General features: G+C 34.7%; 1 protein-coding gene across 4 annotated transcripts in view; it reads left to right on the top strand.

Moving 5' to 3' along the window:
• LOC127834108 (probable ATP-dependent DNA helicase HFM1) overlaps positions 1-17,168 on the top strand; it is a 68,019-nt gene that overhangs the window by 7,851 nt on the left and 43,000 nt on the right. For all 4 annotated transcript variants that reach the window (XR_008027815.1, XM_052359719.1, XM_052359720.1 and 1 more), the window contains exons 7-21: positions 2,942-3,105; positions 4,482-4,535; positions 4,775-4,842; positions 5,776-5,917; positions 6,200-6,351; positions 7,592-7,672; positions 8,316-8,521; positions 9,223-9,379; positions 11,055-11,193; positions 11,403-11,504; positions 12,564-12,757; positions 13,686-13,866; positions 15,439-15,486; positions 16,317-16,400; positions 16,886-16,977. Coding sequence is in view for 3 of the 4 variants with exons in the window: in XM_052359719.1 (XP_052215679.1) it covers positions 2,942-3,105; positions 4,482-4,535; positions 4,775-4,842; positions 5,776-5,917; positions 6,200-6,351; positions 7,592-7,672; positions 8,316-8,521; positions 9,223-9,379; positions 11,055-11,193; positions 11,403-11,504; positions 12,564-12,757; positions 13,686-13,866; positions 15,439-15,486; positions 16,317-16,400; positions 16,886-16,977 (1,864 nt within the window). In the remaining variant the exon portion in view is untranslated. The remainder of the gene's footprint in view (positions 1-2,941; positions 3,106-4,481; positions 4,536-4,774; positions 4,843-5,775; positions 5,918-6,199; positions 6,352-7,591; positions 7,673-8,315; positions 8,522-9,222; positions 9,380-11,054; positions 11,194-11,402; positions 11,505-12,563; positions 12,758-13,685; positions 13,867-15,438; positions 15,487-16,316; positions 16,401-16,885; positions 16,978-17,168) is intronic.

Genomic DNA, 17,168 nt, shown 5'->3' with positions numbered 1-17,168 from the left:
ACCCGATGTGCGCACATGGGACTTAGAATTTGGGTTGAATTTGGGTTGAATGCAACAAACTATTTCTGAAAATTGGGTGAAATGGATAGTATATTTCTGTGAAAGATAAAAACTCATTTGTCTGTTTATAAATAACTTACTATGTATGGTAATTTAAACATTCTTATCTAAACCTTGGTTGGTGTATTACATTTGATAGCTAGCAAGTGTTGTTTTTAGGAAGTGATAAAGGTATTTGTGATTTTAAGTTTTGATATTCAATAGCATCTTTTAAGGTAAACATATAAAAGAAACATAGTTTTTATCGAATGTCTCAACAAATTGTCTCAGGCCGTCAACTGATTCCTATATTCCTATATTTTCCTATATTTTTGAGAATTTTCCCATATTTTTCAAAACCTATATTTTCCTATATTTTTAACGTTTTTCTTATTTTTTGCTCTGAAAATTTACTCTTTTGTTAAATACTTATAAGAAGTAATACTGCCTTAAGATATTTTGATTTATAGTATCAAAAGCTGTCCCTCCTCTTCCAAAGCATCACCATCTTGCAGGAGTGCTGTTGTACACCATTGTGATATCTATATGGACACCTTTGATGAAGACAAATAGAACCATTTCAAAGGTGAGAACAAATCCTAGCAGATAGTTGTAACAGGTCTTTCCACAGGGATGCTCTTCTGACGAGATATTTAATGCTCTTCCTGATCTTAGATGGAATTGAGCGTATCTACAGGCTTCCAATTCTTTTGAACATTGGATTAAAAAAATATATTTTAGGGCATTGGAAGTCTTGTAGAATAATTAAGGAGGCTGTGTTTGATATTACACAGATATCATAATGTGAATATTTGATCCGCTTTGACAAAACTGTTTTAAAATATGTTTCATTGTTGTTATTTAGTAGTCTGCAGGTAGCAGCAGCTTCATGTAAATTCACAAAGGTGTACAGTAGTTCTAAGTTATTTTCATATATTGATCTCATTCTGATTTATTTTTGATATCTGATGAGAGAATGTGATTGTACCGTATACTCAAGGTATATCTGCTGATTATTGAGATGTTTTATTGCCATTTTGGCATGTACACCATAGCATCTTATTCTTAATTTTAAGATATGCATCTACCATTGTGTGTCTGATACCCATGATATTAGATTGTTTTACAATTGGTATTAATAACACAGTGCAATTTTGTACAATTAATTATTTTGATGTTCAATTTCAAATATATTTAATGCAGAGGCTACCAAAAAAATCTTATATTCTGTATGTACATTTTATCATATAGGATGTTTTGGTGTTCTTTTCATGTCCTAAAAATGTTTGATTGTAGAGTGTATAGAAATTTTAATGTGCAGAAAATACGGTATTTATATTATATACCATGATATGATACAACATGTATGTGATTCATGTTTTCAGTTTCAGTTATTTTATTATCAATGTTATTTTGCACTCTTATGTTAGGTTGTAAAACTATGTTTAATAATGTTTTGTGTTTTGTGGATTGTTAACTATTTTTATAACAAAAATTCAGGTGTCCACATTGATGACCACAGTGTGTTGCTGCATCACCATATCTGCCTTGGTGATGAAGATGAGGGACTGTTTGTTAAGTAAAACATTAATTTAATGATTATTGACGGAAAACAAGTAAGTAAGAAGTTGTCTTCATATCTCTTGAACATTACTTTTTACCATAAAATTCCTATATTTTAACCCTAAACAAGCTCAAACCTCCTATATTTTGATGGAAAAATTCCTATATTTTTTCCTATATTTTCACCTTAAGTCTCCCATTGGAAAGGCAGGACAAAATTTCCGAAATTGGGATAACATGTATGAAAAAGATACGACCCATGTGAAAGAGGTTGGACCATGGAAATTTAAAATGGTTGACATCCGTTATAAACTACAGTACTAGCCTTCGGCATGTCTGATAAAAAAATTGATGTATAAAACTATTTGGTTTGCTTTTAAATAAAAACAATTCTGCTGATGTTAGGAATATTGACTGGTTTTATGTACTTTGCTCAAATATGGCTCATTATGATAAAAATATATTTATAACCAACGAGTAAGGCGCATTTGCAATCTACCTGTGACTTTAATAGAATAAGGGTTTTTCATTGTTTGATAGAAAGTTTCCTGCCTTTTAATAAACTTACATAGATAGCAGGGAACCATGCAACCTGTGCTTCTTGCTTGCCAAGTCAGAAGCAAATATTAAGATTTCAACAGACAGGAAAAAAATATTTTAAAGGAATATGACATAATGCTACTGCAGCTGTTGTTTGATTGTTTTGAAATATGTTTCAGTAGTATTGTTTTCAAATGACGCTTACCGGTAATTCACTTTTATAATTTTTACCAAATAAAATCTTTTTTTTTATCAATTAGTCTTAGTGTAAAATATACTTGAAAAAGGGTATTGTATTTCTTTTTATTTGGTTAAAAAGAACAATGTCCTGTAAATTTTGATAAGGTCCTGTACAATGCAAAATTTAAGGACCTCATGTCATTTGGCCTTTTTTTTTACTTTCTCATGAGTTGAAGTTATAAGGCTTTTGATTCCATGCTGCTCTTCAAATTATTTTTAGGAACTTGAGTGACAAAACTCATTTTTTCTTCTGAGTATTAAAAAATCTTCAAACTGATTGGAAAAAAGATAATTCAATATTTGTCTTGCACTGAAAGGCATTAAGTGAAATTATTATTATTTCAAGCTAAATATGACTTGTCAAGTAATTTGATAGCATAATTCATGCATTGTTGTAACAAAGTAGGAAAACTGGTTTTTGTCTCACGTAATTCAAATTGTGCTTTTTCCAACAAAACATTGATATAATCAAAGTACTAAATCAAATCAGTCACATTCACTAATTAGTTAAAAAACAAACAACTAAATTATGGATTAATCATTATCTGTTGTCCCATAGTCCCCATGCAAAGCGTTTGACCAGCGGTACCCAAGGCGTTCATACGCAAGTCACAAAGTCTGTAGAGCCTGTTCCTGCCAACAGTCAAGAGGACCTGTTTGATGAAAGTCTACCGGCCCACAGTCCGGACCTGGGGGTAGTGTACACTCCTGGACCCAATGTTGGTAAAGTTGAGTTTTTACATATTTATTTAGCTCAATTGCATTGAAAGCCTGAGGCTTAATGATACGGCAGGGTTTTAGGGAACGCGATATTATGCGTCAAATACGCATAAAATGCCAGTCAGGACCCGTCATATTTGTTAATTTGTGTCCCATTTGACGCACAATCTTTTTGACGTATTGGTTCTCGTAATATCAACAAGAAACTCTGAAAGACAACTGCAGTGCGTAATTTTCTAGAAGGATGTACGAGTTGTCTCGCTTGTTGATTTATCGACCAATCGTGCACCTGCTGTTGCTAGTTGCAAAGTCCCAAATTGAGATTACATTGCGTAAATGTGAGCTATTTATGTCGCTATGAAAGAAAAGCTTACTGAGGTTACGATTGCTTATTATCTGGCAAGCAAGATTAAACTATAAAAATAAATACAATCTTTAATTATATAGGTGTGTGTTAAATCTCTGCTATTGTTAACGTAAATAATCGATTACTATACTTTTAACTAATTGACTTTGACACAGCCAGCATATTTATTGGGACCCCCATTTTTATTGACAGGACCCCTGAAAATTATTAACTAGAGTCCTAGGGACCCCTAAAATTTGACATGAATGTAAAACCCTGATACAGTCTCGATGCTGGTAAAGTATTCTGGGTTATAACCAAACAATTTGACCACTGTTATTCTTTTAATCATTATACCCCAGGTGACATGTAGATCTGCAAGAAGCTTTTCATTACCAGTGACCCACACATTTTGAATTGTTTGCCCTTTAACATAGCTCACAAAGTGGTGCGGGAGGTTTATGTCATGTTTTTGACTAAGCTCTTGTTCTCTCGGTGCATTTTGTATAGAGGACATAGGACTTTTCTCAGAAAATCAATAATTAGGGGCAAACCTCAAATGGGATTATTGGTTCCAGCTAATTTAAATCCCTTGGATTAATACCATCATGGAAAAAGATATATTGAAAACAGCAATCTTCAGCCATATAATACTTGATGAAATGTAAAAAAAATGGGCTTATGGCCTTTCAAGTTTTTTAGTCTGAAGTTAACTCAATTCTATGTGTGCTTATTATTCTTTCATTTGATTTTCATCATTAATTACTATTCTTGTAGGAAACTTGATTCGACCATCTTCCTTCGAATATTTTGTTCTATGGCTTCACATTTTTTATTAACTTAAAGCCAAACCAATTCAATGTTTGCTGTATGCCAATGTCCTCACTCCTGGCAAGGTTTCGTCAAAGGTGATATGGTTGTCTCATGAAAAGTTCATTTGAGACTTTTTCCATTTTGTATATCTATGCAAACTGTTTTTAAGTTATATAAGTGTTTTTGGATGTTAAAAGTTATTCCTTTAAATAAATTTCAGTTCCTGCTCAGGTACAGAGGTTCGGTGTTCCACTTCGTTCAGTGACAGAGATTTGTATCCTTTATATAGTACTGTACTGAGCAATAATTTTCTCTTTATAAATTTCTTGTTAACCACTTAAGTTTCATTAACAGGTTGATAAAATGTTTCCCATAATGTAAATGCAACCAGGAAAGGTTTTGTTTTTTTTCAAAATTACAAAGATTCAAGGGAGACAAATCATAAATCAGTTTTGTACCAAACACATTTTCAGACCTATTGAAATAATCAAGCATAACCTTAACAGTCATCAGCTGAAAACTTCAGAGGGATTTTCAAGTTTCGTCACTTCAACATTGTGCAGTCAAAAGTATTTGATGATGTGAGTGGATAACTTTGTGTTCTTTGAAAATGCAGTATAACCAAGTTAATTTGTGAGACAACAAATATACAACAGACATTCATTTACACATTGGCCCATAAAGTTGCACAAACATAGATGAGCTGAGCTCTGGGAAAACCAGGCCTAATGCATGGGCATACAGTATCATCTCAGATTAGCCTGTGCAATCAGCACAGACTTAGCAGGGACAGCACTTTCCGCTTTTATATCAATTTCTGTTTAAAGGATGTGTCTACTAGGCAAAAATCCAGCCTACTAAAACGGAAAGTGTATAATATACATGTATATAAGTCCGAAGTCTGCACAGGCTCATTTGGGACGACACTTTATGCACATTCATTTAGCCATGTTTTCCCAGCGGGCTTTTAAAATATTAATGATATTTAAGATGAGGCAGTCAAGCCACCTTATGGTCAGGAACCCCACTTTACGGTCAAAACAATCAGTGTGGAGGATATAGCTGTTTTTGGACTGCCATGTTATGTTAATATTAAATTCAATTGAAAAACAGTTGAATACTTATCATGTAATGTTTTACCCATGGGCATAGAGGCATTGCAAAGTAAATTTTAAAAGGGTACTTAAACACGCAGATTAATACAAATAGGGAGGAAGCCTGAAAATCCTGATTCCTGGGGAAAATTTCATATTAACAACTCTTAACATACACAACCGAACTAAGTGTTATTTGTACATGTGTATGCCTATGGAGTAAATCAATCCCAGTCAGAGTGTCACAGAATATGATAGTTGCTGTTTTTGCTGACATAAAAGCTAAAAATGTTGGTAAAAATGTAAGATAATTATCGTTAACGGTGTGTGGCAATTGAAAAGAGCAATGCATAACATCTGTGGCATGGCATAGCGCCTTTTTAAAACACTAATGTGTATGTATGCTCTTGTTTACTTCAGGTGATGTACGGTGACAGGTCTCTTGTTCTCTGTGCACCCACTGGCTCTGGTAAGACAGCCGTGTTTGAGATGGCCATGGTCCGCATCCTATCTGCACCAACTGCTGGCTCAACTTCGTACAGGAACATCAAAATTGTCTACAGTATGTAATATTGAGAATTTCATCTGAGCCTTGCTGTGGGAAAACGGGGCTTTATGCATGTGCGTAAAGTATTGTCCCAGATTAGCCTGTGCAGTCCGCACAGGTTAATAAAAAAGTCTGTTATTTCAAAAGCCTTAATTGTCTAGTGGTAGTGTGTTAGATTTTGATTCCCAGGTTAAAATCCAAAGGAAAGTAATATTATCATGTGTTTCACATGAGTTTTGTAAATACAAGCCCAGTGAAACACGTAAATGCAACACATGCTCTGTTTGCTGTTGCCAGTGGCTCCCATCAAGGCCCTGTGCAGTGAACGTTACACAGACTGGAAGGGTAAGCTGGAGCCTCATGGACTGAAAGTCATGGAACTCACGGGCGATACAGACATGGAAGACTTCTATGAGCTGCAAGAGGTCAACATCATCCTCACCACACCAGTAAGTTATTGAGATTTTAGTCGCCGTATTGGGAAACTGGGCTAAATGCATGTGTATCAAGTGTCATCCCAGATTTACCTGGGCCATCTGCACAGGCTAATCTGGGACAACACTTTACAATTTTTTGGTATTTTGAGTTCAAAGGAAGTCTGTTCTAAGCAAAAACCCTGTCTCGGCGGAAAATCCGTGATTAGCCTGTACAATCTGCACAGGCTAATCTGGAACAATACATTGCACACATGCCATAAGTCTAGATTTTCCCAAACGAGGCTAATTTAATTGAATTGAGTTAAATTGTAAGAATTTGTATTCCTCCTCCATAATAATTTGGAAAGGACTTGTAGTGTGTACCTTGTTTGTGTATGTTTGTGTGTATGTATTATGTTTAGATGGGTGGATGCATGAGTGTCACAGCATGGTCATGTCTAGCTTCAGTCTGTAGTGCTGTTAGCTCAATGTCATATAAGTCACTGTCAATGTTCTTGATATAAATGAGCCATGCTCTGTGAAAATGGGGTTTATTGCATATGTGTAAAGTGTTGTCCCAGATTAGCCTGTGCAGGCTAATCAGGGACCACAATTTACGCCTGAACTGGATTTTTGCTAAGAAGAGACTTTCATTAAAAAGAAAAAAATCATAAAAGCGCACTGCACAGGCTAATCTGAGACGATACTTGACGCACACGCGTTAACCCCTTGTTTACAGAGCTCAGCTCAAATATAGTGATTGTAGGTGCTTGTGTCCAGCCCATAAGTTTACTTTGAATAATGGGGACTCAAAGAAAAAAATTGACAAGTGATTGTCATGTTAAGAATGTGTAAACACAAAAATCATGAAACTCGCTTGAAGGTAAAATAAATCTTTGCAAAATACACACGTAAATCTTGAAGTTGAAACATATTTTGACCAGCCAGACTTAACTTAAGTAAAACTGTTTTATCCCTTTTCTGCTCAGATGCACATTTTTAAACCATTTGCAGTCCCTTGGAAAATCTAAATAATTTAAAGATCTTCTTTCTTTATAGAATCAAAATGTAAAAGCTTGATTTCCAAACCTAGATACTGATGAGCGCCAAACAACATAAAACCTGAACAAACTGTGAGTGACTCGCATGTTGTTCTGGGTTTATGCTGGTTGCATATAGCAATTTGCACTTTTGTCTTCAGAGCGGGCAAGGGTGTAGTAAAATGCTTTACATAAGTTTCATTTCAATCTTAAATGAATCTTATAATCTACAGGAGAAGTGGGACAGCATGACAAGGAAATGGCGGGAGAACAAATCTGTTGTGCAGTCAATATGCCTGTTCCTTATTGATGAAGTGAGTAGATATTGTACATAGAAAAAGATAGCATTGTTTCCGCAAATGGTGATAAAGTGATACAAATCTGATTAAACAAAAATGTATGTGAACATAAAAAAAAAATTGTTATACTTATTTCAACCCTATTTTAATAAGATAAAATTGACACTTTCTTAAAAAAGAGTTATTGCCATTTGTTGTTTTTGTATGATGTAACTTTTCAGGGCTTTATCTCAAATATGACACAACATTTCAAAACGAAACGTCATGAGTGTGTAGAAATCATTGAAAAGAAGTGCCATGCACAAGAACAATAACTCTGCACTTTTTTAACCTAGAGTTATTGCCCTGTGTTTTTTGTTGTATGATGTAAGTTTTCAAGGCTATATCTCAGATATTTTGCAAGATTTCAACATAAAACTTCATAGATGTATAGATATCATTGAGGAAAATTGGAATTCATAAAAACATTGCTCTAGAATTAATTATTTTGTATGACTATGCCATATATCAAGGGATTTGCACCCATACATAAACAAAATTTATTTGGCAGGGATATCAATTCAACAAATTTGTTTATTTCTGTTTAATTCAATGTATCATAGAACCACTAATTTAAAATACATTGAATAATATTCAATGGAAAGTTAATTTCTTACAGATCCATGTGCTGAATGATCCCACACGAGGCTCAGTGGTGGAAGCAGTGGTGAGTCGCATGAAGACCATAGAGGCAGCACAGACACGAGGTAGCACCAACTTGGGCTATGCAGGCCTCAGATTCATAGCAGCCTCCGCCACCATTACCAACATAGAGGATATCGCTGAATGGCTTGGGAAATCAGGGCTACCAGCTGTTCACTACAAGTAAGTAAACAAAAGTCTAAACATTTCTAGTATGTTGGTATGTTTTATTTTTCTCATTTATTTGATAAAGGACTGTGCATGTGTCTTGTAATTAGTAAATTGCTTAAAGGTTAAGTGTAATTAAATGCTTTATTTTCCACACTAAAAGTCGTATTTAGTATTACTGGTTATAGTTTAGGAATTTAACCACAAAGATAATGTAATCTTTGCCGAAAGCTGAAGTCTTAAGAACCACAAATAAAGAAGGTGTTTTAATTTTAAAATGACAATTGAGCAGTGCCCTTCCCAGTTTCACTACCTTCAATATCCTTGAGCACAGCAGAGAACTGGCCTCAGAGAGAGTTAGAACTGCTTTCAGATAAGTGATTCACTTTGATTAATTTGATATAGGTTCTTTATTTGTTGTTGTTCTTTTTCAATTGTCACATTATATAAGTTTAAAAACTGTTTAATATGATTGCTCCCAACTTGTCACCAACAAATCGCTGACTTAAAAACAATATACATAAAAAACCAGTTTCTTGAAGAAGTTCTTATATCTTGGCTTAACTTGAACTTAATTTAGAGTTCAACATTTTAACTAAATTTATCAAAACCAATAAATCTACCATTCATTATTTTGGTTGCAGACTGGGTGACAGTCACTTTTATTAAACCTACAAATATCAAATGTATCTAGAAATCACCATTTTTCTTGGCAGACTGGATGACAGTGTGAGGCCGGTGCGGTTACGAAAGGTGGTGCTTGGATACAACTTCCAGGAGACCAAACAGTCCATGTTCCAGTTTGACATCTCTCTCAGCTACAAACTTGCCTCTGTCATTAACTCCTACAGTGAAAACAAACCTTCACTTGTGGTATCTACAGTTTTAGGAATTATTGTGGCATAACCAGTTTTCGAACTCCTCATAATTTTTGCATTATATCCTTACACACATGACAAAATATCTGTTTCTTCTGCATTTTGAGCTGACAGGAGCACAAAGTGCTCAAGGTGAGCTATTGTGATTACCCTATGTCCTGCGTCAAGAGGTGTCAAAAACTAGATCACCTGGTCAAGGTTGCATTAATTGGTGTGCTTGAACTTAGGTGGGCGCTTAAGGGCCATCATGGCCTTCTTGTTAACATCAAGGCCCTCTTGTTATATTGTTCGAAAGTATATACAGTGAAAACTCGCTATTAAGACCACTTGTGGGACTTTTCAAAAGTGGTCTTAATAGCGAGGTGGTCTTAATTCTGAGTTTTCATGAATTTGATGGACATATAATTACAACAACGTAAATATTCACTGAACTTTTATCTGTTTGCATACAATATAACAGTCATCCGTTTATACATTGTATTTATACATTGTACAAAGATAGTATTTCAAGTTGTTCATTAAAGAAGTGTAAATACATGTATATGTACTTTTCATCAAGATCCTTGATGTTTACTTAACGAATGAGTCAATTGTCGTCTGCTTAGCATTTTGTCGAATAAAAGTCGAGATTTTCTTTTTAGAATAGCTTGAACCCGAGTCTTTCCAATGCCGAATAAATCGTCGTTGAGATTTCCCATCACTTGCGTCGATAAAATCAATCTTTTCTTTTAAACACAACTCTTTCCGTTTTCGCTTATCCATTTTGAATAACGATATGGTATAAAAGTCGGTTTTTATATCCATCACGAACAAAACCGTGTTACTCAAATATCCTAACTGTTAAATTATTCGCCGTAATAAATCTTTAAAGTGTGTACCAAACAACTACCAATTTACCCATCAAAGACTCAATAATAATAATAGCTAATTGTCAATCAATGGTTAAAAATTATAACAAGTGCCGAAAATCTAACACCTGTGTCGCAAATCGATGCCAAAAACCGTTGTCGTTAATTGTGGTTAATTGGGTCAGAATGGCTTCGTACACAAGCCCGATAGTACCAGAACATCAGATCAAGTAAGGTGTGAAAATTACTGGTCGTTTGGCGGGTGTCAATTAAGAACAATATCGATAATTGGTACTGATAAAAGTGGTCTTAATAGCGGATTAGCGGGTTGGTCGGATTAGTGAGTGTAACGACCATTGAAATATAGAAGGAACAAATCGGGACTGAAAAATGGTGGTCGACTTAGCGAGTTGGTCGGAATACCGAGGTGGTCGTAAAGAGAGTTTTCACTGTAGCAGAGTTTAATAATGATTTATATAAACTCATGTTAAAATCATATTTATGAGTAACAATATGCAGTACACTTGATACATTAAGATAGAACCTACACATGCTGGTTCATATTTTTGTAAAGATTCATCACTGTAGCAGCAAAACTTTTGATATTTAGAACTTACACTATACTCAAATTAAAATTTGCATAATTTTGCTTATAAAGCATTACATAACATAAATAATAAATAATGAGCAGCTTTGTTTCTCTCTTCACTATTCCATTATTATTTAATATTGTAGTAATTAACAGTATTGCAAGTTCAACTAATAGTAAATGGAAGTTAAATGTTTTTTTCATTGCTGTCACTTGACTGCTGCAAATTTCAGTTTTGTGCAACTAGAAAGAGTGCAATGCAAGGTGCAGAGATTCTTGCGAAGGCAGTTCAAGGGACGTTACTTCATGATGGCAGACACCGGCTAGAGTTGCAGAACTTTTCAATGAAACTAAAAGATGCTAAACTTAGAGGTGCACCAATTTAAACACAATATATAAATTAGTTCTATTTATGTTTCACTTTAAGCTGTTGGGTTCAGAGTCATTATTTGGGCTAAAAAAGGGGGTGTTGAAAACTTTGAGTTATTACTGTACATGCTTTTGTCTTAACATTTAAGACAATGTCATCAGTCTTAAAGCATTTGAAAATTATTTAAAAGCATTGTTTTGATGTCTTGCAGATCTTGTTTCGAAGGGTATTGGTTACCACCACGCTGGTATGGACATGCAAGATAGAAAGGCAATAGAAGAAGTATTTGCAAGTGGCAATTTACCTGTTTTAGGTATACATATAATCAGAGCTCCAGATAAGGATTTAGTCTAAAGGGTATTTCACCCCTTGATATTATTGTTAAAGCGTATTTTACTCCTTTGTTTCAGCCATTAAGAGTATTTAGGAATATTTAGGGGTATTTTCCATTTCCTTAGAAAACTGGAAAAGTAAAATAAAATGGCGTGTTAAATCTAGAAATATTATTATTTGTTATTTATATTATTAAATGCAAACAGAATGAATTTAAAATGATGATATAAACTGTAAAGTTTATATCGGACAGTCATTGCTCTGATTGTGTCATCAGTTTAACAAACACCAGGAAAAGAGTCAAACAAACAGTTTATATGTTCAGGGTTTGTAGATCGGTCATTTTTACCCTACCCATATATTTAAGAATGGAAGTTATTTCCATGTAGTTGAAATGATAACCTCTGTTTATATTATACATGCAGGGCCACAAATAAGAGTTCATTTAAGTTCGTTTTTACTACAAGCTTTTTGTAACAAATAGTTTTTTACCATAGAATATTTGTACATCAATCTCAGGGCCCTGATTCAACATTTTCTTTACCAAATTTCAGTAGAACACACTCCGGAAACTCTTCACATGTTATCAGTATTACAGGGTTTTATGAAGACAAAGTTATAGCCAAATGGAAAATTTCTTGAGCCAAAGTTTCTAATTTGTAGCCATTTGCTAATTTGGCATATGACAAAGCAGGCCCTGACTCTTATCTATTTGTTCACTCAGTGGCCACAAGTACATAAGCAATGGGTGTGAACTGGCCGGCCCACCAGGTGGTGGTAAAGTCCACCATGTACTACAACATGGGCTCACTCAAGGAAATGAGCCTGGTGCTGGGAAAACAGGGCTTGAAGCATGTGCGTAAAGTGTCATCCAAGATGAGCATGTGCAGCTTACACAGGCTAATCAGGGATGACAAAATATAAAAAAGGGAATTGTTGTCCCTAATCTTGGACGACACTTTATACACATTCATTAAGCCCCAGTTTGCAAGTGAGCGGGGCTACAATACATCACACTTATATGGTTTTTTTCTGTTAGTGGCCACAAGTACATTGGCAATGGGAGTAAACTTGCCGGCCCACCTGGTGGTGGTCAAGTCCACCATGTTCTACAACATGGGCTCACATGAGGAGTACCCTGACAGTCAGGTCCTTCAGATGATCGGCCGGGCAGGCAGGCCTCAGTTTGACAACACAGCCACCGCTGTAATCATGACTAGAAACCAGACCAAGGCTTGTAGTATTGCTTGTTATAATGGGATATAATTGTGCCTAACGCTTTAGTTCAATTCTATTTATTTTACCTTGTTTGCATCGAAAGCCTATTGAAGGCTTATTGAAATACTCAACTCAGTTTCCTGGGTAGAACCAGTACTTGTTGTCATCTGGGGAGTTCTTAAGAACGCTCCCACAGTGGGGATCGAATCCATGAGCTTTGGGTTGCTAGGACACCATTTCCTCTACGTCATGGCCGAACACTTTGAAAGTTCTCTGCCTTTGACTCATATCTCAACCAAAAGTATGAACAAATAAAAAAATGTATCACATTTATTATTTGCTTTGCTTGAGTTTGGCTGGTTTTTCTTAGATTGACAAAAAATAAAAATGTTTGGTGCATATTGGAATTGTCTGTTATTGCTTAAGTTTACACAAAGATCAGGCCTAGTGGTAGGATACATTTTTGTGTGATTGTTAGGTCCCAGGTTGAAATCCCGCATCTTTTTATCTGAGCATGCTGTGTATGCATATTTTGAGCTCAGAGAGTAAATCATATTTGTGTGTCCTTTGTAAAAGAAATAGAGCAATGTGTCAAGGCTTCAAACTGTGTGAAGAGTAGTAATGTACAATCGACCAATATGCTTAATGCATGTGAGTAAATATTTGCTTAGAAGTGACTTTCCTTAAAAGAAAAAAATCCATAAAAGCAGAAAGTGTCTCAGATTAGCCTGTGCAAACTACACATGCTAGTCTGTTACGACACACACATTTATTAAGCCCTGTTGTTTGCTGCTCATCAGTATCTAAGGGTTGGAAATGAAGTGTTTAAAACTTGAATCTTGTAAGAAAGGTCTTAAATTTATTTTTAATTTTGTAAGGGACTAGAAATGCGTCAACATGCATATATGAGTGGTCAATGGTTAATTCTTGTACCTTTGTGTAGATGAAATATGAGCACCTGTTGAATGGGACCCAGGTGATTGAGAGCAGTCTCCATAGAAACCTGATGGAACACCTGAATGCGGAGATAGCCCTGGCAACCATCTCGGACATATCTGTGGCACTGGAGTGGCTCAAGTACACCTTCCTGTACATCAGGGTGATGAAGAACCCAGGACACTATGGTAACTGTCCAATATATTCACATCAGGGGTGGTTAAGTCTCATATTAGCTTGCTTGTCTCTTTTGTGAAAAAAGTCATTTGCAACTTGCCCATAAAGCAATCATATGAGCTGTGTTCTGAGAAAAACTGGGCATAATGCATGTGCTTAAAGTGTCAACCCACTTTGTTTTTTTATCCCTGCGGAAAAAAAAATCGGAGGGGATATAGTAATTGGTCCTGTCTGTACGTCTGTGCGCCCCTCCAAAACTTTGTCCTGAGCATAACTCCAAATCTATTCAATGGATTTACTTTAAACTAAGAATATGAACGGATGGAAACTAGGGGAAGTGCAGTGACCAAGAACCATAACTCTATCTACCTTAGTTTTTTTTAATTATCTCCCCTTTTATATAACTTTAAAGTAAATTTTTGTCCGGAGCATAACTCTAAATCTACTGAAGGGATTTACTTGAAACTTGAAATATAAACAGATGGCAACTAAGAGAAGTGCAGTGACCAAGAACCATAACTCTATCTACATTGTACCATAGTTTTTTAATTATCTCCCCTTTTATATAATTTTAAAGTAAATTTTTGTCCGGAGCATAACTCTAAATCTACTAAAAGGATTTACTTGAAACTTGAAATATAAAAAGATGGCAACTAGGAGAAGTGCAGTGACCAAGAACCATAACTCTATCTACCATAGTTTTTGAATTATTTCCCCTTTTATATAATTTTAAAGTAAATTTTTGTCCGGAGCATAACTCTAAATCTACTGAAAGGATTTACTTGAAACTTGAAATATAAACAGATGGCAAGTAGGAGAAATTGAGTGACTAAGAACCATAACTCTATCTACCTTAGTTTTTGAATTATCTCCCTTTATTTAATTTCAAAGTAATTTTTAGTCTGGAGCATAACTCTAAATCTACTGAAGGGATTTACTTGAAACTTGAAATATAAACAGATGGCAAGTAGGAGAAGTGCAGTGAACAAGAACCATAACTCTATCTACCTTAGTTTTTGAGTTATCTCCCTTTATTTAATTTCAAAGTTAATTTTTGTCCGGAGCATAACTCTAAATCTACTGAAGGGATTTACTCGAAACTTTAAATATATACAGATGGCAAGTAGGAGAAGTGCAGTGACTAAGAACCATAACACTATCTACCTTAGTTTTTGAATTAACTCCCTTTTTTTAATTACAAAGTAAATTTTTGTCCGGAGCATAACTCTAAATCTGCTGAAGGGATTTACTTGAAACTAGAAATACAAACAGATGGCAACTAGGAAAAGTGCAGTGAACATGAGCCATAACTCTTTAAGCCATAGTTTTTGAATTATCTCCCTTTATTTGTTTTACAAATATTATTCTACTCTCTAAAACAAATGTCATACAAGCAAACACATGTCGGCGGGGATTTGGCACTACTGTGACAAGCTCTTGTTTTTCTTTAAAGTTAATAAATACATTAAACTGCTGATTTGAAAAATTATCCCACTTTAACTTTGTGTAAGTGAAACATCTCAAATGCTTGCACAAATTGATTTTGGATTACAATATTAATCAACATTTTCTACTTTTGAAAGGTTTGCCAATTGGCCTGTCAAGAAATTCCATAGAGAAAAGACTTCAAGGTAACTAAATTTTGCCATATTTGTATGTAACAGTGTCTAGAGAGATATTTAAAACTTGATGTTTTAAAAATATGTTATATAAAACTTTATATAACATATTTTTAAATAGACAAGTTACCTATAATTAACTGGAAAATCCGTTTGTCTGCAAATGCTTTTTCCCACTTTGGAAATATTTGCCAACTGCCAAAAACTCCATCCACACCGAAATATAAACAATTTTCCAAATAAAGGAAATGTTCACAAAGAAACTAAACTTTTGTTTTGACAATTCAATGATGTCACGGGCAAAGTAAAACAAAATTGAAATACAACTGCGTGGAATGCTTTTGATTTGTTTATTACGCTGTTTAAAATCTACTCAATGTAATAGTATTTATACATTGAAAAAGACTGTTAGATCTGTCTGTGAAGATTTGAATATAATTGGTGTATGTTTGTATCCATGAATTGAAATGTATTTGGCTTATTTATTAATATAATGGAATGATTCATGAATTCATAAATTTACTCACATCATTTTTCAATCAATTGCGTCTTTATATTAAAAGATCCTGGTTGCTTATAATATCAAGATATAATGTGTTTTGATATTTTAAAAAGCATGGCAAGCAGATAAATCTGCATAGTGATTGGATCGTCAGGCCCACTAGCATGGCTAGCAGATAAATCTGCACAGTGATTGGATCGTCAGGCCCACTAACCATGCTCTGAACACATTTGTCAATGCCCACCTATGCCGACTCCCTGGTTTGAGTCTTGGCCCTACAATTTTTTTTTTTCCTGAGACACAAATTATTTCGCCCTGCTGAAATAAGCTTGTATTGCAGACATGTGTATGAGAGATCTGAACCAGCTGAAAAGTCTCCAACTTATCTTTACAAATGAAGAAACGATGGATGTCAGATCTACAGGTTGGTTCTACTCTCACAATTGAATTGACAATTGACAGTGAACACTTTTCTAAAAAAAATTGTAATTAAACACTTTTTGATTATTATGTCCATTTTTGTTTGGTGTACAAATAAGTATTTTTTTATTTTCATCAAGCTCTTAGGAGGTATTGGTGTAACACTTTTGGTTGGTTTGTCTGGCACTTACAGTAAGTCTGCATGAATTAATTTGAGTTTGCTTATAAGTTACTTTCACAATTTTTCTAGTGATTAAATTGAATCTTCAAATATATCATTTCAATGAAGTGCAAGACACTTTTCAATCCCTGATATCTACGCATTTTATAGTCAATATTTGGCCTAGAACATAGCTGACAAACTGGTTTTAGTGTATTAGTCAAGCTTGTGAATAAGTTTTAGTAATTATTTTAATTGGATTATAACAAATCATCAAAAGATTTGGCTTGACATATTAAGGATATTGATTGGCTGATAATTTATTTCAGACATTGGGAAGCTGGTCGCCAGATACTGCATCTCATGCAAAACTGCAGAGCTCTTTATGGCCATAATAGGAACTGAGACTGTGAATCAGCTGGTAGTATATGATGCTAATGTGTTTGCTTTCTGTATGTTGTATTAGTAACAACAATATTGCATTTGAGCCGTGCTCTGTGAAAAGGTGGTTTAATTCATGTGCGTTAAGTGTTGTCCCAGATTAGCCTGTGTAGTCCATGATCAGGGAAGACATTTTCTGATTTTATTATATTTATGCCCCCCTTCGAAGAA

The sequence above is a fragment of the Dreissena polymorpha genome, chromosome 6 (assembly GCF_020536995.1).
Source record: "Dreissena polymorpha isolate Duluth1 chromosome 6, UMN_Dpol_1.0, whole genome shotgun sequence".
NCBI lineage: Eukaryota > Metazoa > Mollusca > Bivalvia > Myida > Dreissenidae > Dreissena > Dreissena polymorpha.
This window is presented reverse-complemented; position numbering and strand designations above follow the sequence as displayed.